Source organism: Sus scrofa, chromosome 5 (genome assembly GCF_054392235.1).
Source record: "Sus scrofa isolate SSC_HxYL_T2T_F1_AM1 chromosome 5, Sscrofa_HxYL_maternal_Yorkshire_Landrace_v2.0, whole genome shotgun sequence".
Lineage (NCBI taxonomy): Eukaryota > Metazoa > Chordata > Mammalia > Artiodactyla > Suidae > Sus > Sus scrofa.
In genome coordinates, this window is record NC_139387.1 from 96,741,118 (window position 1) to 96,768,272 (window position 27,155).

The 27,155-nt window shown below is 44.0% G+C and overlaps 2 protein-coding genes and 2 long non-coding RNA genes across 20 annotated transcripts in view; 1 reads left to right on the top strand and 3 right to left on the bottom strand.

The window, feature by feature from the left end:
- The window catches only part of CRADD (CARD and death domain containing adaptor protein), a 182,025-nt gene extending 169,361 nt beyond the window's left edge, over nucleotides 1-12,664 (bottom strand). For all 16 annotated transcript variants that reach the window (XR_014804370.1, XR_014804368.1, XR_014804369.1 and 13 more), the window contains exons 1-2: nucleotides 12,552-12,664; nucleotides 11,024-11,327 (exon numbers count right to left, since the gene is read on the bottom strand). Coding sequence is in view for 1 of the 16 variants with exons in the window: in XM_021092767.2 (XP_020948426.2) it covers nucleotides 11,024-11,321 (298 nt within the window). In the remaining 15 variants the exon portion in view is untranslated. The remainder of the gene's footprint in view (nucleotides 1-11,023; nucleotides 11,328-12,551) is intronic.
- LOC146403570 (uncharacterized) lies at nucleotides 344-5,836 on the bottom strand. The gene is made up of 2 exons (XR_014804406.1): nucleotides 5,071-5,836; nucleotides 344-3,255 (listed from the first exon to the last, which is right to left on the bottom strand). It is a non-coding gene; the product is annotated as an uncharacterized LOC146403570 (long non-coding RNA).
- LOC100738154 (uncharacterized) lies at nucleotides 12,095-25,169 on the top strand. The gene is made up of 3 exons (XR_303634.4): nucleotides 12,095-12,210; nucleotides 22,194-24,624; nucleotides 24,779-25,169. It is a non-coding gene; the product is annotated as an uncharacterized LOC100738154 (long non-coding RNA).
- SOCS2 (suppressor of cytokine signaling 2) overlaps nucleotides 13,334-27,155 on the bottom strand; it is a 106,097-nt gene continuing 92,275 nt past the window's right edge. The window contains exons 5-8 of one of the 2 annotated variants that reach the window (XR_014845091.1): nucleotides 19,018-19,135; nucleotides 15,656-18,373; nucleotides 14,540-14,645; nucleotides 13,682-14,126 (exon numbers count right to left, since the gene is read on the bottom strand). The gene's annotated coding sequence lies outside the window, so the exon portion shown is untranslated. Of the gene's footprint in view, nucleotides 14,127-14,539; nucleotides 18,374-19,017; nucleotides 19,136-27,155 lie in introns of both variants that reach the window. The other variant, XR_014845089.1, reaches the window with a different exon arrangement.

Below are 27,155 nucleotides of genomic sequence, written 5' to 3' on the forward strand. Positions count from 1 at the left end.
GGCTACAACTTGATCCAAATTCTCTTTGTAATCTCCTCTCTACGACGTCAACATTCTCAATCCTTTTTTTTTTTTTTTTTTTTTTCCCCAGTATCTTCTGATTTTGAAAAGATTTGGGAAGATTTCTCTTCTTCTAAAGACTGCTTTCCTATACTCTTCCTACCACCTCTGGCCTTCAGCCTGGGCCCTGCTGTATTAAGATGTAGAACACGCTCCTTCCTTAAAGGACTTTCATTTCTTTCCAGGCCCACAAATGTGGAACTATTTTTTAAAAAAATGAAAGTGATGCAGTATAGCAGACATTTCTTTATTATTATTATTATTATTATTATTATTATTATTATTTGTTTTGTTTTGTTTTTTGGTTTTTCTTTTTTTTTTGAGTTCTGGTGGTATTTTATTTAGAAAAACATAGGACACCCCCCCCGCCCCCCGCAAGCCAGAAAAACAGACATTTCTTAATCATCATTCACCTCTTCCTTTTGGAACTGTCCCTTCCCCACTCCAGGTGACTCTGGTGTCCTCAGGGCTCAGGACTCGCCCCAGGCCAGCCACGCGCTGACCCCTGAGAGAAGACAAAGTGGAGGAAGTGGGGTGGCGATGGTCATCGGAGCCCAGAGACCCCGGGCCGCCTCACTCCCACCCCTCCTGAGCCCTGACATTCTAGCAATTCCTCCAAAATCACGAAGAGCCCAGCAGACGTTAGAGAAATGTCTGTTTTTGCTTATGTTTGGGAGAGGTCTACTGCGTGAACCAAAGAGCCAGGGACATGTCTGACGGATGGCATCCCTCCAATGTCCTCATCTGTCACATCCCTAAGGTACCTCCCATCCGGCTCTCCCGTTCCCAGACCTCACAAGAGGGCAAGTTCCTGCAGATGTGCTCTGCCGGCTCTGCGATGGCTCCAGAACAACTGCCCCCCACGCTCGGCCGCATCTACCGTAGGTACAAACGGTGGGGCTGAGGGATGCTTTACAAGTCTTCCGTTTAGGTTATAAACCCACAAGCCTCTTGTTTGCCACTTAGCAATCTCAGCAGTATTATTTTGGTAACGGCGTCGCCACCTTCTCTGCTATGGTGCTGAGCATAAATAGAACACGGGCACTTCCAGGAATTGTCAGCTTGGCGCTTCGCACAAGGAGTTAAGATTTCCTTTACGACACGAACGAAAATAAAGCCGACAAAGAAAACCTGCCCCAAACGTCTTCTAGAAGTTACATTTCCTTCTCAGTTAAAATGTACTGTTTTGAAACGTACAATGCACTCTTTTTCTCCCTCTGGGGGGAAAGCCCTGCGAAGAGTCATATTCACATACTCCTTCCGTGCACACTGAAGAACAAGCATAAACACAGCTGCCTATTAAAACTAAGGAAAGGCAAACATTCCTGAGGCGAGCTGCAACAGCAGCCTGCGAGTCTGAGCCATACCCAGAAAAAGGGAAAGCCACCTTGCTAAGCGTATGCTTAACCTCGGAGGCAGAGCCACCAGGAAACCTGGTTAGTGGAACTGATGACTTTTGATAGCATGATTTAGGAGCAGCAAAAGGGGGGCCTGAGTCCAGGTTCAGGAGAGCCGACACACCTTCTCCTGCTCACAGCCAAGAAGACGGAGGGTTTTTTTCCTTAACTCTCAAGGTGGCAACTGAGGATGGAAGCAGCCCAGGGGCTCTGTTCCTTGACCCCCATATGGCCTCACATGAGACCCGCCAAAAAAAAAAAAAAAAAAGATAAAATGAGAGATGGGGTTGGGGGGAGAGATACTAGCCAGGAATTTCTTTAGATAATAGTTGGGAAAGAGAGAGACAAAAGGCCCCAGGGCTGCATGTTTGGGAGAGCCTGGAGCAGGGGGAGGAGCGGGTGGGGGCCAGTAAATAACACACTCTGGAGCAGCCACAGGTTATCACAATTAGAGAGGAGAGACAATTGAATTTTGAGAAAGTGTCTTTACAGGACATGAAGCAGCAGGCTTTGAAATCAAAGGGCCTGGATTCCAAATCGGGCTTCACGACACTGTGTGACCTTGAGCAAGTGATTTAACGTCTCTGTGCAACACGGGTAGTGATACCACCGTCTTATCAAGTTACTGTCGGGATTAAATGAATTATTAAACGAAGAGGAACTGGAACACTGGCACATGGTAAGTTAAGCCCCCAACAAATACTATGATTATTATTTTACAGTTATTATTTGAGGTTCTTGGTGAGACACAAAAAAGACTAAAACTTTTTTTTTTTGCTTTTTAGGGCTGCACCCATGGCATATGGAGGTTCCCAGGCTCGGGGTCGAATCGGAGCTATAGCCACTGGCCTACACCACAACGACACCAACGCCAGATCCCAGCTGCATCTGCAACCTACACCACAGCTCATGGCAAGGCCAGTGAGCAAAGCCAAGGATCGAACCCTCAACCTCATGGTTCCTAGCTAGATTCTTTTCCACTGCGCCACAACGGGAACTCCCAAAACTCAATTTATTTACAAACAAAAACTGAGGGCAGACAGATTGTTTGACCAACCCACGGACGGACAGACTAAGCCAGTCCCAGGCTCCTGGACTGGCCTTTTGTGTCTCTCCTCCTCTCGTCTTGAGCTCCTTCTGCAGCAGAGACTAGCGTCTAACTCACTTGCCACTGGCAGGTGCTGCCTCCATTGGGACAGAGCTTGCTCTGCAGAGCACACTGTATTGTGGGTGGCCTGTAATTACCAAACAACGTCAAAAAAAAAAAACCCAAATCCAGATTCACCAGATAATTCAAAACCCTCCAGTCAGCTCTGTCCCAGGAACACGGAGCCAGGCATCCCCGTAGAGCTGGAAGAGACTGATGCTGGTAGAAGAGTCACACCTGCATGGGGTCTGAGACGCTAGAAGATTCTTAGGCAACGATGTCCAGGAAATTCAAGGAATTAAAAACACCTGTGAGGACAGATGTACAACAAAACTTTCTATCCCTCGACAGCTCCATTCCTACCTCCCTTCCACCTGCCCCCTCCTGAAAACGAGAACTCTTTTTTTTTTTTTTTTTTTTTTGGTCTTTTTGCTATTTCTTAGGCCGCTCCCGCGGCATATGGAGGTTCCCAGGCTAGGGGTCCAATCAGAGCTGTAGCCACCAGCCTACGCCAGAGCCACAGCAACGCAGGATCCGAGCCGCGTCTGCAACCTACACCACAGCTCACGGCAACGCCGGATCCTTAACCCACTGAGCAAGGGCAGGGACCGAACCCGCAACCTCATGGTTCCTAGTCGGATTCGTTAACCACTGCGCCACGACGGGAACTCCAAAACGAGAACTCTTCACGCAAGCGCACAGCTCTGGGAGGCCCACACCTGGGGAGCGCCAAGTGGGAAAGGAGCCACATGCCTAACCCCCTGGTCAGATCGAAAGGTTCTCAACCCCGGCTGCACTATAACCTAGAAAAGCGTTTCTGCGTGGGTACCCCTGTTTGTGTCTTTAAAACCGCCCAGACCCAGGAGTTCCCGTCGTGGCACAGTGGTTAACGAATCCGACTAGGAACCGTGAGGTTGCAGATTCAATCCCCAGCCTCGCTCAGCGGGTTAAGGATCCGGCGTTGCCATGAGCTGTGGTATAGGTCGAAGACGCAGATCGCTGGTGTTGCTGTGGCTGTGGTGTAAGCCGGCAGCTGTAGCTCCAATTCGACCCCTAGCCTGGGAACCTCCATATGCCACAGGTGTGGCCCTAGAAAAGGCAAAAAGACATTAAAGAAAAAAGAACCGCCCAGACTCTCTGCAGATTTTGGCATGAATCGGCCCGAGGTGAAGCCTTTAGATCATTAGATTCTAGTCTTTTTTTTTTTTTTTTTTTAGCCCAAGTTGAAAAACCCTGAGCTAAATCAACCTTGATGGTAAATAGGTGATTGATGTAGCCAAGCAACCCATTCAACCACAGGAGAGAGAAAAAACGTCACAGTGAGAATTTCTAAAAGAACATTCAATCCATTTTCTTGAGTGATATGGAAGCATCCCTGCTGGGGAGAGACCTGTCACATGGTTTGCTATTCCTAGAAAGAGCTGCAGTTGGCTGCCAACAGATGCATTATTTCATCAGTCCCATAAATACTTGATAAAAGTCTTCCACTCTTGCTTTATGTCAGCCTGGCCGAAGTGGGGAGATGGGGTGGGGGTGGGGGGGGAGTCTTCTGACAAAATGCAGGACTAAACCATCAAAATTTCCTTTAAAATGATGAAAATTGGCACTAATAAAATAAAATATTTTAGTAAAATCTCATCCCAGGATACCGCTAAAAGCCCTTGAAATGTTCCTCTTAAAATGAAGAAAAAAGCACCCATACGAGTTTGTGAGAGGCTGATTTCAGTTATTAACACTCCAGCACGACACAATCCACTTCGAACCCAGCAGGGAACCAAGACTGTACAGCAAAAGTCCTCAATCCAGGGTCCAGAGCTGGGAGGCCTGGCTCCCAGTGCAGGCAGTAAGCTACATTAAGAGGCCGAGTGACGGGGGACGAGCGCCTTCATCGCCCCGCTCTTGGCTTCCTCAGAGAAAAACGAGGCGGTCTGCACCCGTTCCCTTCCCGTCTGCAAGTCTGGACCAGGATGTGTCTTCATTTGGCTGCCTTCTTACATTAGCAAATGAATGCATTTACAATGTACATCCCTTAAAATTAAGTAACGCTGGCAACTCTGCAAATAAATTTAACCAGTTCCCACCCCCTGTGCATCCACTAAATAAGCAAAATAGGAAAGTACTTTGAATGTGGCATTACAGTCTAGCTGAATTAGAGCTGGAGCCTTCTTGCCCCAATTATGCCAGCCAGGTGCTGATGCCTGCCCCGAACTCATCGCTCTTTTGATTTGTTTGTTTGGTTTTGTCTTTTTGCCTTTTCTAGGGCCACTCCCGAGGTATACGGAGGTTCCCAGGCTAGGGGTCCAATCGGAGCTGTAGCCGCCGGCCTACACCACAGCCACAGCACTCGGGATCCGAGCTGGGTCTGCAACCTACACCACAGCTCACGGCAATGCTGGATCCTTAACCCACTGAGCGAGGCCAGGGATCGAACCCACAACCTCATGGTTCCTAGTCGGATTTGTTAACCTCTGCGCCACGACGGGAACTCCCCTGTCACTCTTTTTAAATGAGAAAAATACATGCACAGCATCTTCACACTTTTTTGTCGTATCCTCATACCATTGTTAATTTCTTAGTGTTTTTCTTTATGTTGACTCGTTTTTACATAATACAAACAGTGTGTTTTAAAAGAACTTCAGGAATAGAAAACAGTTTTACTTGTCATGAAGGAAACTATGACACTCATACAAGGGGTTGGGGGGTGGAGGAAACACAACTAAATTCTAACTAAATATCGGTGTCCACAGAAGGATTTAAGCATGAGGAGCTGTCTTGGTTAAAAAGAAAAACTGGCAAGTGTCCAGAGAGATATCACAGAAATACCTGTATTAAACGACAGCTTTCATTTGGGTGATAACAGGATTCAAACAGAGAGGAGAAGGACACAGCTCTCTCACCTGTGATTTAATCCCACAGCCGCCTATCATACACGGTCATTTTAAGCACCCGCCAAGATCAGGCCTGTGGACACACCCCAGCTTCTAGGAAGCCCAGCCACAAACGGTCGAGCCTGGGCCTTTGCTGACCAGCAGTGCGACACGTCCCTCTGGGAGGAAGGTCACTCTCCAAAGGGCCTGGGCTCCCCGCCACACGGTCACCGGGACCCCCCTTGAGTTCCTTCACGCGTGTGTTCTCCTCTTTCTGAAAGTTCGTCCTCCGGGTACCCGCGCTGTTGAAGAATTCAGGTCTCTGCTGCACATCCTCTCATCGGAGAGGCTTTCTCCGACTGCCCACATCATCTGCTCGGCCCTTCCTCACCACCCTGCCACCGCTGCTCCCAGCACTCTCGACATCTCATGCATTATGTATTCGTTCGCTTGCTTCTGTCCGTCCCCAGCGGACTAGGGAATACGGTGAGCTCCGGAAGAGCAGGGGCTTGGTTCCCTAACCCATCCCAGCAGCCATGGTCCGGCACTAATATCTGTTGAATGAGTGAATGAATGAACCTCCTCCGCTGATCTGGAGATCCCGTGTGTCTTTGCTACCTAGCGCCCAGCATCTAGCGGGTGCTCAGGAAGTCCAGGATAACCACGCGGGGCTCCCTGTAGACTCTGCCCTTACCAGGAGGAGGGGTCTTGCTCTGAGCCCCCACTCCGTCTCTAGGACACGGGATGCCACAGGGTGAGCTCTACGCAGCCTGGAGAGACCATAATGAACGACGATCAGCTCTGAACTCAGCAAACGCAGAGCAGATGTGGATTTGTGGTATGATTCAAAAATCCCAGCCTACCACATTGCTGTGGCTCTGGCGTAGGCCGGTGGCTACAGCTCCAATTAGACCCCTAGGCTGGGAACTTCCACATGCCGCAAGAGTGGCTCTAGAAAAAGGCAAAAAGACAAAAAAAAAAAAAAAATTGTCTTGGAGTTCCCATTGTGGCTCAGTGGTTAACAAATCCGACTAGGAACCATGAGGTTGCAGGTTCGATCCCTGGCCTTGTTCAGTGGGTTAAGGATCTGGCGTTGCTGTGTGGCTCTGGTGTAGGCTGGCAGCTACAGCTCCAATTCGACCCCTAGCCTGGGAATCTCCATGTGCAGCAGGAAGCAGCCCTAGAAAAGGCAAAAAGACCAAAAAAAAAAAAAAAAAAAAAAATCCCAGCCTAGAAATCTCTCCAATAACCCATGCCTAGGATTTCTGCCTTATTTACCAGCAACTTCAGATGCATGCAAGTATACCTCTGACAGCCAGAGTGGGAAACAGCGGTTGATGTGCTCTGCATGGTCACACAAGGCCAGCTTCAAAAGGGACAGCTGAGCCCTGGAGCCTCTGGATTGAGGGGAACCAGGCCAGCCTGACCTCCTCACGGAGGCCAGAGCATTGGGTCAAGCTCATGCAAGGTTGTGACAAATGTCAGCCCCAAGACAGCTACTCCAGCAGGCTAAAGAGATGAGGCATCTGATGCTGACACAGCAGGCGTGGAGCTGCGTTCTAAGAGACCTCTCCTTCATCCGTGCTGGTGGCTAAGAGAACATAAAGCAGAAATTTGGCTTAGGGAGGAGGAAAAAAAAAAATCTCCTGAGCCTAGAAAAGACTGGGGTTAAAGGAAGCGTTGCCAGGCTGACTGTCAAGTGGGAATCATGGCACAGACCCAGTCCCACAGCTGCGGCCAATATGGTGGAAGAGACGCCTGGGGCCCAGAAGTCACTCCCACCGCGACTTTAGGCTCAGTCCCACCAGCTGGTGAGGCCGAGGCTGCTGACAAACCTCTTTTCCAGATCCAGATTAGCTCAGGCACCAGAATGAGCGTGTCAGCCCAGACAGGGCCCCCGAGAAGTGGGAAGCCAGGCAGGCAGGCACATGCTGCCTTTACCCAGATGCCACAGTGCCCTCATCTCCTAAGTGACCTGCCAGGACCCCAGGGAGGATTCCAGCTCATCTAGCATCGAGTGTGTGACCTTGGCCAGGAAGCACACACTGCAAAGTGTTCCTTCCATGGTGCCAAGCTGGATTAAATCATTTTAGCACCAGAATTCCTCTTTTTAAATGTAAGGGTCCTTACAGGGTGAGACAAACACAGTTCAATTACCCTTTAACATCTAAGGCCTTTTTTTTTAAAAAAAAAAAACAGAGATAGGGATACCAGCCACCTAAGCACATCCTGAGAGAATCACAGGTTTAAAATGTTTTGAATTTTGTTTTGTTTATGTTTTGAGATTTCCTGGAGGCCGAGTTAAGGCCAGCAGAAAGGATCAAGATATCACTTGATTCTTCTCTAAAAAATTATACCCAGAATCTAAATTAAAAATAACTCACTAGGATCAGTCACCAAATAAGGCCTTTGAGGGAGCTCAAAGTTTACAAGCAAAACACAAAGATTAACCAACCAAACAAAAGGGAAACCAAGAATCTCTAAGAAAGACCCAAACAAAAAAAGGTTTTATAAAATAAAATCAGTTCATGACTGGAGAAGAATCAACCTCTGGGCCCAAGAGAAAGCCATCCCTCCCCACTCCTCTTCAAGGCCTCCCAAGAGGAGACCACCAAACCTCTACAAATTACTGAATAACTGCAACCCAAATGAGTAAAAGATCAGAAGAGGTTAACACATATACATACACATAGAAGCAGCACACTTTCCTATGTCCCAGTTCCTGAAAATTCAAACATGCCTTTACAAAAATTTAAGCAGACCATTTAAAAGCTTATTAAAATGACTCCATTACAACACTGGAGAAGCACTGGGTTCCTGGGAAAGAGGCCTCTGGGTCCACTTGTATTTTTTACAGGGACATTAAACTGAAGGCATTTCAAAGCCGCTACCCTTTCCAGGATTAAAAAAAAAAAAAAAAAAAAAAAATTAGGCTTCCAACCAATCAAGTGCTAATTTAATTTTATATTAAAAACTACCATCAACTAATTAAACCCTTAAAGTTTAAGGTCTCAAATAAAGAAGACTGTTAACTAACAACGCCTTTAAAATATATCATTTCCTCCAGGTTTTACAGGCAGAGATGGGTGAAACCTAAGGTGTAGTGGCTTTTCCAAGTGACGTGTGTGAGATGGAAAAGGACAGCGCGAAGGAGGGAGTGATCAACGGCAAGCGGAGGGTTTTTGGGTGAGCGGGGGCGCACCTGGGGTCCTCAAAGTCCGTGGGAATACTGACCCTCTTTTAACGGAGTGAGGTGGGGGGGGTGCACTGCACCCTTATGCTTCATCCCGTCCTTAGAGTTTGTAACCTTACTTAACATAGGCGGTAATTGCTAAAAACTATTCAAAAAGTGACCTTATATAATTGTCACTATGGGACATAGATGGAACAGTATGTAACTCAGACCCTATCTCCAGAATATTCTTTTCAGGAGCTGTGTGACTCGACAGGAAGTAAAGCAATTAACAGTACCTTATTTGTGCAGTAGCCAACCTAGCCTTCCATAGACCCCTTCCACCGAATTAACAAATTCACTTTTACTTTTCCAAACTTCAGCACAGACATGCAATTTTTTCCCACTCGTCCTGTTTCATTCTGCTTACTTTTAAACCCCACCGCCACCACCACCACAACCAAAACTACTTTCCTTGAACTTCACTGTAGCTTTCACTGTTTGGTTAAAAAAAAAAAAATTTTTTTAAATTTTTTGTGTTCTTTGAATGAATCAGAAGAAATAAAATGGGGTCACACCTCTTTGAAGAGCATACAACAGTATCATTTACAGCACCCCAAATGATTATGAAATTAAATTAAATATTTGGTAGTAATGGGCTTTCGGTCTGCCTGCTTTGTTGTTTTCAACTATGTATTGCCAAGAGGAACCTCTAAGTCAAATACCAGGCGAAGACACTGGACACCCTAACATTTCTTTTAACATCTCCCCACTCCTAAGTTATTTATTCTGCTTTCAATCAAGTGCTAGAAATGTCTTAGCTCCTTCCATTTGGCTCTGTTCACACGCCTGGAGTATTTTCTTTTGTAAGGACAATCCAACCTGAGAATTCCTGTGGTCCTCAGAGGCCAGCTCTTTTCAGGATTTCAAAAAGCCTAAAACATACATTTACCTGTAATGTGGCCATGCTAAGAAATGAAAATATTTTTGCTCTTTCCACTGGGATTTTGCAAGGCCTTCCTAAGTCAACCGGGTACCTCATGCTGATCAAATATTCAGATATGTGTCATTAATACAGAGGGAAGAATTAATCATGTCTTCTTAATACATGTGATCTGGAAAATCATCCAAAATATGAGGTCCGTGGAGCAGAATAAAAGCAGTCTTTTTATTAGCGGTATTTGTTTTTTTAACCAGTTGTATTGGCATTTTAAAAACGGCAACAACAAATCCTTGCGGACTTTCGACTTAGGGTAGTTCTAACTATCATTGTCATTAAAAAAAAAGAAAGAAACTGAGAATGTCAATTTCTAACTCTATTAAAAATAAGCAAGTAGGAGTTCCCATCGTGGCTCAGCGGATAGCATTCATGAGGACACAGGTTCGATCCCTGGCCTTGCTCAGTGGGTTAAAGATCTGGCGTTGTTGTGGCTGTGGCATAGGCCAGTGGCCACAGCTCCGATTCGACCCCTAGCCTGGGAATCTCCATATGCCACGGGTGCGGCCCTAAAAATGACAAAAAAAAAAAAAAAAAAAAAAAGCAAGTAAATTTTTTTTTTTTTTTTTTTTTGGCCAGTTCAGTTTTCTGCTCCTCAATCTCCGTAAAAAGTAGAAAGCATGAGAGGTGTTAAGAGGGAACAAGTGTTTCCTATCACATCTCCTTCCTGACACAAGCCAGGCTGATAACCCTAGGACGGTTTCTCTTTTTCATAGCTTCCAACGTTCCTTCAAATCAAAAGGAGCCATCCCTCCCCCAAAGCACTGTCCACACCAAATTAAACACTCCAGGTGTCCAAACAAAGCCCACCTGAAAGGAAGACTTTAAATCAACAGCCTTTAAAAACAAACAAAGCCAGCCTTCCAAATAATCCCCTTTGGCCACGCAGGGTGGGCCATGGAGCAGGTGCAAGGCGTGCCTTCCTAGACGCTGTCTCCTCCTTCATGAGTCTGACCTTTTCCGGCCCGCCGCTCTGGCACCCCTCTGGCACCCCACACATCAGTTATCAGGACGCCTGAAGCCTACTTTCCCATCTGCACTTTCCAAATGGCTCCTGATGCCAAGGGCTGAGACATGACCTGGCTCTCAGAGGAGAACATGCCTCCCAAGGGACCTGCCAACTTTCCCTGGAAGCATTTCTAAACTATCCGCTGCGTTCCCGCCTCACCCTCCCAGCCATGGCCCATTGCGCCTTCCCCCGCTGCACGTCCTAGCTCCACCTCCTCATCTGGTCCCACCAACGCCAGATGCCTTCAGCACAAACTCCGTACCCATTTTCAGGACAGGCCAACGCCCAGGCAGCCTAAAACCCCAACTTCACATCCAAAGGGCACAATTCCAACACTTTGGGAGCTGGTCTGGAGGGATCATTTTGAGGCCTACCTGCAGGCAGCTCAACTATGGCTTCTTCTCTTGCCTTCTCCAGCTTCTCCCTTACCCAAGGGAATTCCTGCAGGGAATCTAGGAATACATCGAATGCTTTAGGACCCCTGGAAGGTAGGATATCCAGCAGCAGCATTGTTTTCCGAAGGCCTGTAGCTTGAGCTTTAATTTCTTGAACGTGGTTTTCCGTCAAGATCCCTTCCTGGTAAAGATACTGGAGAACCAGCCCCTCTACCAGCACCTCTGCACCCAGCTCCAGGCGAAGGGAGCGAAGGACTTGCTTGTCTCTAGCCTCCATGTGCCCCTGGGAAAAGACAAAAGGTAGCTCAGATCACGGGATGCCTGATGAGCCCCTAAAAAGGCTCTTACAATGCAAACTCCTTAAGGTCAAGGACGTCTCTGAAAATTAGCAGAGTGCCAGGCCACGGTGTTTCATACGCAGCTGTTAAGCCGAGCTGAATTAATTTCCAATGTTCCTGAACGTGATGAACAGCCCTGAGCATGAATCATGCCCTTTGTTTTTGCTCTCTACATAGTGAGGTCCTAGCTCCAGTCTTTGTTCCATAAAGAGATTGGGAAAAAAAGTGGATCAGAGACCCTACTTTAAAAGCAATTTTTTTCTGAGGATAACAGAGGAGCATTTCATTTTAGCATGCTTGAGAAGAAACAGTGCTTTTTATTTTAACATTGCCTTCATCAGAGATAACCCCATCACGGCAGAAACTGCTGATATCCATGTGGGTATCCTTTAGACCCAGGGCATGTGCCGAACCTGATCCGCAGTGGGGGTGAGGCCAGAAACCTGTGGGGGTACCATACGTTTAAGAATCTTTTTCACCAAGAGAAAAGGCCTTCAAGGAAAACATTAAACATTCCTGCCCAGTCTACAGTAAACCTTACACCTAATCACAGACTCCAGCCCTTCCCTGGAAGAATTCCAAACCTCCATCACAACACTGCCACGGCCACACATGCATGGGATATTTAATGGGTGTGTTTGTTTCCTTTAAAAGAAAAAAAAAAAATGTCCACAGGCCATTGATGGCTTGCTTCCAAGACCACTGCAGCAGTGAACAGAGGGCCAGCCAGGAGAGTAAGTGGCGGAGAGGGGAGGCCGGGGCGGCCGACGGGGCTTCACAACACCCACAGAAAGTACCACCACAGCGGGCGACCCCGAGGGGCGGCAGGTAAGCAGGGCGGTGTGCACTTTGGGCAACTCCTACTCGTTTGGGACTTCGTTTTATTCCTTGCCCTGCCAGCTCAAGCTCTGTGGCATTAACAACAGGAAGAACTACGAAAGATTTTCTAGGCAACCTGACCCACTAAAAAGGGAGTGCTGGGAATGGTCTGCAGGGGAGCCCGAGGGGAGAGCGTCACCCCGTCACCCCGACCCCGCGGGCTCGGGGACGCCGCGAGCAAGTCACGGGGCGGGACGGTGGGGGGGCTTGCAGGGCCCAGGCTGCAGATGCCACGACGCGGGGTCTTTGAGAAAAGATGGATACGGGGGTTCTGGTTTCCTGTTACTTACGTCTGCAAACACGTATCTTTAAAAACAAAACAGAACAAACTGCAACCGGAATCCAGACAGTCAGGGAACCTGTACCATGGGCACCATCTTTGTTGAAGGCAAGAGCCCTGAACAGGAAGTGTTGTAGCCATCTTTGTTAAGGGCAAACACAGGAAGCGCTGTGGCCCTCTTTATTGGTGGCCCGAGTGTGTTCGGATGAAGCCTTTTCCGCCATGTTTGCTGTGGGTAAATACTGAAACCTTCTGGAGATGGAAAACGTACCTTCGCTTAGGAAAGGAGTCACTGGATAATTGTATTTTAACACAGTAACTCCACCAGGGCTTTGTACTCAATTGACGTAATAGATAGTCAGGTTTCGAAAGTTACCTTATCAGGGAGACCTTCCTTGATCACTCTTATTTAAATTTGCAACTTCCTGGAGTTCCTGTAGTGGCGCAGTGGCTAAGGAATCCGACTGGGAACCATGAGGTTGAGGGTTCGATCTCTGGCCTCGCTCAGCGGGTTAAGGATCCGGCGTTGCCCTGACCTGTGGTGTAGGTCGCAGAGGCGGCTGGGATCCCGCGTGACTCTGGCTGTGGCTTAGGACGGTGGCTACAGCTCCGATTACACCCTTAGCCTGGGAACCAACATATGCCGAGGGAGCAGCCCCAGAAAAAGCAAAAAGACAATTAAAAAAATAAATAAAATAAAATTGCAGCTTCCTCAACCATGCCTTTTAAAATTGCAATATTCACCTTCTGCCCTCCCCATCCCTCTTACAGCTTCATTTTATCTGAAGCACATATCACCATCTTACTAAAATTTTTACTTAATCATTCGTTTATCATGTTTCCCAGTCCATCCCCAACCCCTACCCCCCACTAATTGCAGTCATTCCTTTATATCACAAGGGTCTGCCCACAAAGAGTTTACAAGTCAATCAGGTAGGAATTCATTAAAGCAATCCGCGAGCTGTTCTGGACAGAAAGGCATTTGTCATGAGGCATTGAGGACTTTCACGATTATTAGAAAGACTGAAGATCTGAACATGGAAGAATGACTAGTAAACATCGGCAAACTGAATCAGAAATGGAAAGCAATTCTAAACCTCTTTGAAACGTTCTAATTTTTGTAACCACTTTAAAGTGTTACTATACCAATATGCCATTTTACTATGCCAGTGACACTATTTTTACATTGGGTGAAAAGTAGTATAATTAGCATTTTACATATGTGAGGACTGTGGAATCAAAGTGGTCAGGTGTCTTAACCAAAACCTCACAGCTAACAAATAGCAAAACCTGAGTTCATTCGCTCCGTCTGATTTCATGCTCTTTCCAGTATAGAGAACATCTCACATCCCTGTATGGTGAAAAGTCTGCTCTTCTAATGACAGAAAAATGCTAGTAAATAATTGGTGCCACCTCTACTCTTGATACTCTTGAGTAACAGGTATTGTCTCCACTCTCCTCTTCTTCTTTTGTTCTTTTGCTGTTCTTTTCTCAGAGAGTCTCCTTCTGTTTATGGACAGGTGTTAGCAACATTCCAGATAAAATGCAGAGTTCTTCTGACAATGCCAATAGCTGAGGTTACTGACTTTGGGGGGAGGAAAAAAAATTATTTTTTCCAACTGTAAAATTTGATAATTTTCAAACATATGATAAGGCTGAAACAATTATTAACACCACCAACTAAAAAAACCCATATAAAACTACCTATTTTTAAAACATGCCTAGAGTTCCCATCATGGCGCAGTGGTTAAGGAATCCGACTAGGAACCATGAGGTTGCGGGTTCGGTCCCTACCCTTGCTCAGTGGGTTAAGGATCCAGCGTTGCTGTGAGCTGTTATGTGGGTCGCAGACGCGGCTCGGATCCCATGTTGCTGTGGCTCTGGCGTAGGCCGGCGGCTACAGCCCCGATTTGACCCCTAGCCTGGGAACCTCCATATGCCACGGGAGCGGCCCAAGAAATGGAAAAAAGACAAAAAAAAAAAAAAAAAATGCCTTACTGATTTGTTGTATTTGGAAAGGCTTGAGATCTCCCAGGAAAAAGAAGCAGACGTTGCTGATGATGTCCAGGAGGAGCTAGGAAGCCAACAGTCAGTTCTGTGTCAGCTCACGAAAGAGAAAAGAGAGTGAGAGAGGGCATGAGAAGTTAGTGCAGGAGCGCGGGCACATGGAGACCTTATGCTGAAAACCTGAGAGGTTGGCTCTTAAAGATCTCACTTAAATCCATAAGGTGAAGCCCTTGCCTCTCCAATTCCCCTTCTAATATGAAATTTAGGTAAGCACCTCTGCTGCCTCCAAGGCAACGAGGCTGGCTCTCTGATTGACTAACCAGCTGCTATCAATCAGTCTGCTGAAGGACCACCGTGCCACCTTGGCATATAGCGATAATTCTGAGCAGCACATCAAAGGTTCAGCTTCACTTTTATAAATATCGAAGGCCAGTGGGTCCTGAAGAATCAAATCCAGATTGGACTCACTATCACAGATGGTTACTCCTCCACTCTGTCCAGTCCTTCTCTGTGGGCTGGAATTGTGCCCCCACAGAGGATTAAGCACCTGTTACTCACTGGTAACAAATCTATTTTCAGGAAGGACAGATATTTTCCTTTTTCTCTGTCCCCTACATGCTTACTTATATGAAGATATACTTGAGTCTGAGTTTGTAAAAGAAAGCGTGAAAAAGAACAAGTGTAGTATTTTTCTGTCTTTCAGTTTGGTCCCTGGTTTTGCAAACTCCAAACAAAAATCAAAAGAGTTGGACCTTTTTGGTTCTTCCTTTTTCATAGATGTGAAAAGTAAACCATGGAGAAAAGCAGATTCCTTTCAAGCACACTTGAAACAGTTACAGAAGTAGGTCATGAATTAATTCACAATGAAACTTCAATAAATTCAAAAAACCAATCGTCTACAAACTATGTACTCTACCATTTTACTAGAAATTTTTAAAGAATAGCTTTTATAAATCCCATAAGTTTGGAAACTAAATAAAAAACCCTTAAATTCTTGAGTTTAAAGAGTCACAGATTTCTATTGGTAGAGCCGTATGGGAAACAGTATGAAGAGCCCTCAAAACAATGAAAAATACGACTATCATATGAGCCAGCAATTCCACTTACTTATGGCCACACCTGCGGCATGTGGAAGTTCCCAGTCTAGGGGTTGAATCAGAGGCCTCTATCACAGCCACAGCAACACTAGATCCGAGCTGCATCTGTGACCTACACGGCAGCTTGCCAGCAACAGTGAATCCTTAACCCACTGAGTGAGGCCAGGGATCAAACCTGCATCCTCACAGAGACTATGTTGGGTTCTTAACCCACTGAGCCATAATGGAAACTACAGCGTGCCAAGGCCAGCTCAGCAGGATGGGGCTGAAGAACGGGTGCTATGGAACTTAAGGAAAAAGTTAACATAAAACAAGACACAGAGACATTTATCTTAAGTAAAGGTGGGAACCAGGGGACTCAAGGTCTCAGGGACCAAGAGCACCGCCTCAAGAAACCACACTGCTTTTATTGTGCTCTTTAGATGAGATCAAGTGAGGAGTGGCTATGGGTGGATGATATAGGGTTTGTTTACTATTATATAAGTTCTTTTACTATTTTAAACGCCACTTAGCTGGTAAAAGGTTAAGCTCTTACTCTAGACTCTAGGCACATAACAGTTCCTAAACTTAAGTCACTTAGGCCTTTAGGTCTTTGTTCTTAAGCTTAAGTCATTTACCAGCACTGTGACTGCTTTTCCAAGTAGGAAGATGGATAAAGTGAGGCAAGAAGATGAGATAAAGTAAAGAAGGACAAGATGGAGTTTTCAAAGAAACATGTCTGCGACAATAGCATTCCACTTCTGGGTACAGATTCAAAAGAAACGAGATCAATATCTCAAAGAGATAGTTGCACTCCTATGTTCATTCATACACAATAACTAAGATATAGAATCAACCTAAGTATTCATTGACAGATGAATGGAAAAAGAAAATGTGATGCGTATATACATATATAGAGAGAGAATGATACAGCTATAGATATCATTCAGCATAAAGAAATGTGATACATATACATATATAGACATAGACATAGATATAGATGGAACTTGGCCTTAAAAACGAAGGAAATCACACCAATTAGAGTGGCCAAAACCCAGAACTCTGACGACACCAAATGCTGGAGGGGCTGTGAGCAGTAAGAACCCTCCTTCATTACTGGTGGGAATGCACAATGGTACGTACAGCCACCTTGGAAAACAAGTTGGCAGTTTCTTACAAAACTAAGTGTACACTCATCATATAATCCAGTTCTTATGCTCCTTGATATTTACCCGAAGAAGGTGAAAGCTTAGGTCTATACAAAAACAGGCACACTGATGTTTATAGCCGCTTTATTCCTAATTGACAAAACCTGGAAGCAACCAAGATGTCCTTCGGTAGGTGAGTGATTAAATACACCGCGGTACGTCCAGACTATGGGATATTATTCAGCTGTAAAAATGAATGAGCTACCAAGCCATCAGTAGACATAAAGGAACCTTAAATGGATATCACTAAGTGAAAGGAACCCATAGAATAAGCTATATACTGTATGATGCCAACTAAATGACAGTCTAGAAAAGACAAAATGGCAGAGACAATGAAATGATCAGTGTTCACCAGGGGCTTGGGGAGGGAGCACAGGAGACTTTAGCGCAGTGAAAATACTCTGTGTGATACCATAATGATGGGTGCGTGTCCTTATTCATTTGTCCAAACCCACAGAACCCACAACACCAAGAGTGACCGCTAAGATTATTGTGGCCTTTGGGTGATTATGATGTGTCCCTGTAGGTTCATCCGCCGTGGAGAGGTACCACTCTGGTAGGGCATGTCGATGATGGAGGAGGCCATGCGTGTGGGGGGCAGGGGTATACGGGAAATCTCTACATCGTCCTTTGAATTTTGCTGTGAATCTTCAACTACTCTAAAAATAATGTCTTGACTGAAAAAAGTGGGGCAGGGGCAGAAATGCTGTCATACATGACATCATGGGTGAACATGGCAGGCACTATGCTAAGTGAAAGAAGCCAGACACACAAAGACAAAGACCGCATGATCTCACTTATGTGTAAAATCTGAAAAAGTCACATTCACTGAAGCAGAGAGTATAAGGGTAGTTGCCAGGGGCTGGGACAGGGGGGAAATGAGATGTTGGTCAAAGCGTATGAAGTTGGAGCTGTGCAGGATGAATAAATTCTGGAAATCTTATGTACAGCATGGTGGCGGTTGTTAATAATACTATATTGTGTCTTTGAAACATTCCAAGAGAGCAGATCTTGAAGTTCTCACACACAGAGAAAAAAGGTAACTCAGATGACTGTGTGAGGTGATGGGTCTGCTGATAGGCTTGATGGGGGTCGTCATTTCACAATGTATACATATGTCAACACACCACACTGTAAACGTTACGTACATCCAAGTTTTATGTCCCAATAAAACTGGGGATAAAAAGTCACACACTTCTAACCAACAGAATAAAGAAAGAAAGAAAAAAAGACTTTATAGCAGAAAACTCTGGCAGAACCCCCTGAACCAAGCGATCAAGATTAGCATAAGAAATAAGTACTGTTTTAAAAAGAAAGTTCTGCTGAAAGACAAAAACTCTAATTAGAAAGGGTATACGCACCCCAATGTCCATTGCAGCACTGTTTACAACAGCCAAGACATGGAAGCAACCTCAGTGTCCATTGGCAGATGACTGGATTAAGAAGATGTGGTACATATATCCATGAGATATTACTTGGCCATGAAAAAGGATAAACTAATGCCATTTGCAGCAACATGGGTGGATCTGAAGATTATCACACTAAGTGAAGTCAGAGAAAAGCAAATATTACACACTACCACTTATGTGGAATCTAAAAAATAATACAAATAAATTTATTAACAAGACGCAAATGACCCACAGACATAGAAAACAAATTTGTAGTTACCAAAGGGGGAAGGGGAGGAATAAATTAGGAGTTTGTTATTAATAGACACCCACTACTATATATAACATAGATCAACAAAGTCCTACTGTGTACCATGGGAAACTGTATTCAACATTTTACAGTAACATAGAATGGAAAGGAATCTGGAAAAGTATCTATGTACATGTTGCCATACATCTAAAACAAAAACACACTGTAAATCAACTATAGTTCAATTTTTTTTCCAGTCCTGTTGATATCATGTGCCCCAAAGCCATGTGACAAGAAGCACACATCCCCTCTGGGGTACTCTTCCCCCAAATATCAGTCTTTTCATGAGAATTCATCAGGCAAACACAAACTGAGAGACCATCCCCAAACATCTGAAAATGACTATTCCTAAGTGTCAAGGTCATACACGATCAGGAAAGACTGAGAAACTGTCCCAGCTTGGAGGAGACAGCTGAAGGAAGAGAAGGAGGGAGGGGAGGAAGAGAGGAGAAAAGTGGGGGAGGAAGATGGCGAAGGACTTTCCCACCATCAGGAAGACATGAAGGCGTCTGGGCTCAGTTTTTATTCTTATTTCATCTTTGCTATTTCCTTGACATGCAACAGGAATCCCGTATAGCCTGCTTTCCCTGTAGCCCTCCTTCCTCCTAAAAAAAAGAAAAACGCAAAATTTGCCGAAGGAAATACAGACATCTATCCTTGTAACTTTATTCTATCTTGTCTTTTAGGGCCACACCCGTGGCATATGGAGGTTCCCAGGCTAGGGGTCCAATCAGAGCTTGAGCTGCTGGCCACAGCCACAGCCCCAGCAGCATCAGATCTGAGCAGCATCTGCGACCTTCACTACAGCTCACGGCAACACCTGATCCTTAACCCACTGAATGAGGTCAGGGATTGAACCCGCAGCCACATGGTTCCTAGTTGGATTTGTTTCTGCTGCACCACGATGGGAACTCCTGCATAACTCTTAATAAAGGTATTATATTATGTGAATAATGTGCTCTAATTAATTATTATTTTACTAAGTTATGAGTTCTGTTGATTCTCACTTCTCTGATATCTCTCTCTCTCTCTTTTTTTTTTTTTTTTGACCACACCCCAGCATGTGGAATTTCCTGGGCCAGGGATCGAACCTACACCACAGCAGCAACCCAGGTTGCTGCAGTGACAACATCAGATCCTTAACCCATTGTGCCACACAGGAACTCCGTATTTTGATCGTGGATGAATTGTTGCTTATATAAAAATCCTGAGATGGTTCACAAAAGCCTAAAGCACAAAACGTTTAAAAGGGCCAAATACATTATTAAAATTATTGTATATTAATTGAATACCCCGCCAACATTTCTAGATGTCCGAAGTATTGTGCTATAAGACTTTAGTGATTGATGATTATTGACATTTATTAAAATATGACAGTAATCAGTTTTATTGAGCATGTATTACATACTAGATCAGCTAGGGCTTACAGACTGAAAGAGAGATATGGTTTCTGTCTTTCTGGAGCTTAGAGACTAGAGAAGAAAGCAAACATATATAAGGAAACAAATAAATATTAATAATTACAAATTATTGTAAGTACAATAAGGGAAGATGCTTTGATCATAAAACTAGCCCAGGGGCTAGAGGAGGGGAATTGATTTCAATAGAGTCTTCAAAGAAAGCCTCTGAGGAAGGGACCGCTGCTATTTTTCTTCACAAAAACTGGAGTTCCTGCTGTGGCACAAGGGTTTAAGAATCTGACTACAGTGGCTTGGGTTGCTATGGAGGCACCAGTTCAATCCCCAGTGCAGTGGGTTAAAGGGACCGGTGTTGCCATAGCTCTGGCTTGGATCGGATCCCTGGCCTGGGAATGTCCATATGCCGCAGGTGCAGCCATTAACAATAAAATAAAATCAGTTATTTAAACAAAAACTTGCAGTAGTTATAAAACTGTAACACACACATTAAAAAGATGGATAAAAAAAATAAGGAGTTCCCATCATGGCGTAGTGGTTAGCGAATCCCACTAGGAACCATGATGAGGTTGCGAGTTTGATCCCTGGTGTTGCCGTGTGGTGTAGGTTGCAGACACGGCTCGGATCCTGTGTTGCTGTGGCTCTGGCGCAGGCTGGCAGCTACAGCTCTGATTAGACCCCTAGCCTGGGAGCTTCCATATGCCACGGGAGTGGCCCAAGAAATGGCAAAAAGACAAAAAAAAATTAAAAATAAAAATAAAAAGATGGATAAGAGGAGTTCCCTGGTGGCCTAGCAGTTGAAGACCTGGTGTTGTCACTGCTGCAGTGCCAGTTTGATCCCTAGCCCGGGGATGTCTCCATGCTGTGGGTGTGGGGGGGAAAAAGGTGGATAAGAAAACAGCTAAGAATTTAAGACATTAGTATACCTAAAGTTGTTAGGACTTGCTAAAATAAATTTAGTTTCCCGACATTCATAAAAAGAGAAAAAACGTTTGTGTTGTATATTTCCAATCTCTAGAAGGAAGCAAACACACTGAGTCATCTAAAAAGACTAATATGTCTCTGACACTGATTTTAAGCAGGAATTCGTCATATGATCCTTTATATAAGGAACATCAGATAAACTAATAAACTATTATTTTCCTGTGTTATTTTGTAGAAGCTACCAAAATGTTCTTCAAATGTACATTCCTGGTATTCTCTCAATATAACGCACAAGATAATACAGTCTAGGTACGGACTTTCTGGTGACATAACGAAATGTAGTGACTGGAAAAAACCAGTAAATGGACGCCACTTAGACCCTCTCAAGTACTAGCTAACAATTGGACCCAAGTATTCTGAATGGCAGAATTTAATAGCTAAATTTTCTCTCCGCTGAATATCCACGGAGATGGCATCATGTCTCATTGATTGAAGAGAAATCCATATAGTTCGGATAGCAGACATCAAGCGATTTTCAACAATTTTGAGATGAACGATTTAGTAGCTAACCTTCCATTTTTGTTCAAGCAAAGTGACCTAGAAGCAAGCACTTTCCCTGGCACAGGGAAAAAGGTCAAAATGTTTCCCAATGAAAAACAACAAACAGAAATACACGTGGACCCATTTAAGTATATGCCTAAGTATTTGGCTAAGACCACAGCATGGGACACTGTAAGTACAAAGAAATTACGTTGACACCCGCCCCCAAAGAAGCCCCTAAGTATTTCTCTTACCAATTGGCCATAATAACCACAAAAAACTTCACATGAATTTTACTGTACTGAGAGTTTCTTTCCAAGCAGAACTATAGCATTGCGAGTCTGCCAGGATGAGGTACCAGTAAATGTAGTTGAATGAACTAAGCTTCTCTCCAGGTTTATTAAATAAAATCCACTTATAAATTAGAGAATGACGACTAAATATAATGATTTTTGTTTCAACATAATTGATGCCAGGCTATTCTTTCTGATAACAATCCTCTAAAAAGGTCAGCTGCATCTTAAGAAAGCAAATACAACCATCAGCTCAGAAGAGGGGGCTTCCCTTCCCGGTCCCTTCTGCATCATTAAGTGGGGATCCACCCACACCCCCACTCCGTCCAACTCCATCCCCTCGCTGTATGGGAAGTAAAGAGTTTTGAACAAATGGTGGGGATTAATACTGAAGCATCAGACCTGTTCTTCAGGGAAACTGTCTTTGACTTAACAGGGAAAAGACATTAGCCATTCCACATGCTGATGGATTCTTTATGTCTCTCCTCCAGATAACGGAACTATGAATGCTCTGATGCTTGAAGTACCAGGTAACTACAAGGATGAGAGGGGCTGAAACAAGCTTTTCTCCACCCAGAGAAGTTCTCTCATTGATCAGAAGTAGAAAGAGGAGGAAAGATACAGCGGATTATGGACGGTAGCCTACCTCACCGAATTCATTTGGCCCACATAGAATTCTCCTCGTGGCCTAAGAACATCGGATATGCAAGAGGAAAAGGAAAAACACTATCTTTGTGACTTCTACGCGGTTTGTTCTCCTTTTGAGTGGCAGGTTTAGACTGTCTTCTTTTAGGGACGGAGACTTGATTTTCCGTTTTGGGGGGGGGGTCTCTACTCAAATTACTTAGTACTATGTACATAGCATGTGCTCACTAAATATGTTTGACCAACAACATGACTGTTCTACTGGTTTTAATTTTACACATAGTATATAATATGGTATCTTGCAGTAGGCACTCAGAATATGGATCAAATGAATGACTCTTAGACAAAAGACCAGACTTCTTTTCAGCCCCATTTATGTAGATTAAAAGAATGTAAGAAAGTCAAAAAGTCCTATCAATACATCTTTATGTAGCCACTTCTACAAGGGTAATATGTTAGAAGACTTTGTTGAGTCATAACTACCTGAACTTTTAAGAATGCTCCTAGAATCTCTTCTTCCTTCTAACTGTACTCTTCTCCCTAAGTACTCTCAACCAACCTACTCCATTAAGTACTAGCAACAGGTTAAAAAAATATCTCCCAAATGTTTAGCTTTGTCCTCATGTATCCAGTTATCTACTTGACATCTCCATTTGGAGTTCAGTAAGCAACTCAAACTTAATCTTTCCAAATCCAGGCTCCTGGTTCTTCTTACCCCAACCCACTCCCCCTCAACCTGCTCCACTGATATAAATGGTACCCCCATCCCATCAGGCCAAACACTGGAGGAGTCATCCTTGATTCCTCTTTGCCTAACACCTTCCATCCAATCTATCCATAAAACGTATTGATTCTATTGCTACAGCATCTCCTAATCCAGTCACATCTCTCCATTCGAACTACCACTACCCTAATCTAAATCACTATCACATCTTGCTCGAACTCCAGAACTTTGCTCCATCTTGTAGAGAATTTTACAGATGTTCAATGACAGAAAATTCTAAATTTTTTGTCCTTTTATGGCTGCACCTGCAGCATATGGTAGTTTCCAGACTAGGGGTTGAATCAGAGCTGTAGCCACCAGCCTATACCACAGCCAGATCCTTCACCCACTGAGTTAGGCCAGGGATCAAACCCATGTCCTCATGGATCCTAGTTGGGTTCATTACCGCTGAGCCCTGACGGGAACTCCCTCAGGTGATATTTTAAATGTCACCTCCCTAGAGAAGCCTTCCCTGAGCATCTGATCTAAAATTGCTCCCAGATTCTGTCATATCACTTTGTTTCTTTTTTTTTTTTTTCTTAGCATTTATCACTACCAGTTAATTTGTTTGTTTATTGGGAAAGGGAGTATTTTCATCTCTCCCAATTGAAATGAACATCCGTAAGAGCAGAGACTCGTGTTGTCTCATTTGCTGCTATATTTCCAATATCTACCAGAGAGTCTAACACATACAGGTGCTCAGAAATAGTTTCTGAATTAAGAAGTCAATGAATCAATCGGCTATAAGCCTAAAACACACTTAAACATGAAGAATAAGCAGAATGCAGAACAACACAGGTTTTTAAGTAAACTCACATAGTCACTGAGACCCAATTTAAATTATCCAGTTTCCCTCAACAGCTTTAACCTTACTTTTCCCCCCCAGGCCAGGAATCAAGCCTGCACCACAGCAGTGACCCCGGCCGCTGCAGGGACTACATTGGATCCTCAACCCACTGCACCACGAGGGAATTTCTAACCTAACTTTTTAAGCTAACGATTATTGAACATTTACTACAGAAACTATGGACATTCTTTATACATGTCATTTAGTTCTATTCAATCTGTGCACAGCACAAAGGACTACACAAAGCTAGCTAAGTGTCAGAGCCAGAATTCAAATACGAATCAGTCTTATCGCAAAGACTTAAGTCCCGACCTAACTTCGGTTGCTGTTGATACCACACTCCCTTTGGATGGGGCAGCTTCCCTGGGAACATTCACCCAGGAGAGTAAGGTCAGGGCACCTTGGCCCTAACGTGGAGCTCACACCTCTGTCCTGGAAGGTTTGGTGACAGTTCACTTGGAGAGCACCTGGCAATCAAGGCTGGGCTACACAAGAATATTCTTCCTGCTATGCACATCCCACAAGCACAATAAGACATTATCTAAAAAAGGAAGAAAAAAAAAAAAGACATTCTCTAAAAGAGCATTTGCCACGTTAGCTGATTACTAAATTTCTGAACCTTCTGTAGAACCTATGCAATGATTGTTACATGCTGCCTAAGATTCAGGTCTCCAAATTTTTTTATTTTTTATTATTAATCAAATGAATTTATCACATCTGTAGGTGTATAATGATCATAACAATCCAATTTCACAGGATTTCCATCCCATAACCCAAGCACACCCCCCCCCCACCCCCAAACGGTCTCCTCCGGAGATCAGGTCTCCAAATTTAAACATTTCTTTTACTGCACAAAATGACTGGGTTCTCAATCTAATAAAAAATGATACGAAAGAACTTATTCACAAAAGAGAAACAGACTCAAAGATTTTGAAACCAAACTTATGGTTTTCAAAGGGGAAACACTGAAGGGAAGGACAAACTACGAGTTTGGGATTAATATATACACACTGCTTTATATAAAATAGGTAACAGGACCTACTATGTAGCACAGGGAAATCTTCTCAATACTGTATAATAACTTCTACAGGGAAAGAAGCTGAAAAGGAATGGACATATGTATAACTGATTCACATTGCTCTGAACCTGAAACTAACACAACATTGTAAGTCAACTCTACTCCAATAAAATTTAAAAAAAATGTATAAAAAAGGGGGTGCTGGGTTCTTGTGAAGCTCAAGTGAGCGAGTGCATATGTTATCTCTTTGGGAAAAAAATGTGAGATGTTTCACAGAATGCACATTATTTACGCAATCACAAAATTCTGGAAATGGAAAGGAACTAAGAAATGACCTCTTATGTCACAAAAGTAAAAAAAGAGGTACAGCGAGGGAAAGTGACTTGTGGCTGCAGGGCTTGTAGCTGATAGAACGAAACAACAATATCTACCAAATTTAGTTCTCAATACATAACTGAGCAAGGGTCCTTTCAGCCTTTTTTCCTGAGTTAGTACTTAGGATTTCAAACTTTCAAAATTATTCCAAGTTAATGTTGATGTGCACATATTTTGTCCTCGACTTTAGATTTTATTTTATTTAAAATATGTCAGGCTACCAATCTCTCAGGTAAGATGCAAAGGACCTCATTTCACCTAAATGTCTCTGGGGACAAAAATAACCAAAAAAATTACTATATATGCTTGGTAAACAAACTCTTCAAAAATTGACTCTTAGAGATGCAACTGGCGGAAGGCATTTATGGGTGCCTGCAATTTCAGCAGGAAGTAATTGAAGGATACCTTGAAGACTCTTCCTCGATCGCATGTGCTTGCTTTCTCTGCAGTTACTTTCGAAGTTACAGCTATAATTTTCTTCCCAGTTCAAAACGGTATCACAGAAAAATTTACGGTTTCCAAAGGAGACAGTTTGGGGGGTAGGGAGATGTGCTGGGGTTGTGGGATGGAAATCCTATAAAATTGGATTGTGATGATCATTGTACAACTATAAATGTAATAAATTCATTGAGTAGTAATAATAAAATAAATAAATAAAACACACACACACACACACAAATGGTACCACAGTTCAGCAGTGGTTCAAGATGACCCACTAGTGCCAAATGGAACTGAACTTGTCACTTTCTCTTTTTATGTGTTTCACACAGTTATCCTGATCCTCTATGTTCTCAAACTTTACAGAGCATCAGAATCACCAGGACAGCTGGTGAAAGCAAAGCACTAGGGCCCGACTGGGTCCCAGTGTCTCTGATTCAGGAGTCCTGGGATGGGGGTCAGGAATTTGCATGTGGAAGGGGTTCCCAGGTGATGCTCTCTGGACACCACTGTTTAAATTATGGGATAAACATATTTCCATCAAGATTAACCAGTATTGGGAGTTCCCATCGTGGCGCAGTGGGTAACGGATCCGACTAGGAACCATGAGGTTGCAGGTTTGATCCCTGCCCTTGCTCAGTGGGTTAACGATCCAGTGTTGCCGTGAGCTGTGGTGTAGGTCACAGATGTGGCTCGGATCCCGAGTTGCTGTGGCTCTGGTGTAGGCCGGTGGCTACAGCTCTGATTCGACCCCTAGCCTGGGAACCTCCATATGCCCAAGAAATGGCAAAAAGACAAAAAAAAAAAAAAAAAGATTAAGCAGCATTGCCATTGAGATGGATTTTTTAAAATCCTGGATTATTCCTAGAATAGAGGAAATGGTGACTTCAAATCCAGATGCCAGATCCACGTCTTCCACAAAAATAAATATTCAACATTCTCTCCTTGAACTCTTTCACTGAGAGAACAGAACTGTGAGTTACTGTCAGAGATTCCCATGAAAAGTTATCATCAATCGCTGATTAGCGCTTTGACAAATAATGAGTGTTATAGTTGCAGGTAAGATTCTATTAAGCATTTTCCATTGAATAATTCGCCATCATACTGAACAAAGCATTTTCACTCCTGTGCAGTCCAGACCTGGTTTCGTTGCTTAGCAATGGGCTCCGCAAACCTTTATGGTATCGTGTTTTCCTCTTCAAAAAGGGACGGTGCGCCACAGGTACTTTTTAACTTCGCCAGAGTGCTCCCATACAAAAAGATTAATAATCATTTTGTACTTAATCTAGTAGACTCAAAAAAAGGATTCTCAAGATGAGAAGCTTTCTTTTAGGATGTTTTTAAAATGCACAGTGCTCTTTCTTCAA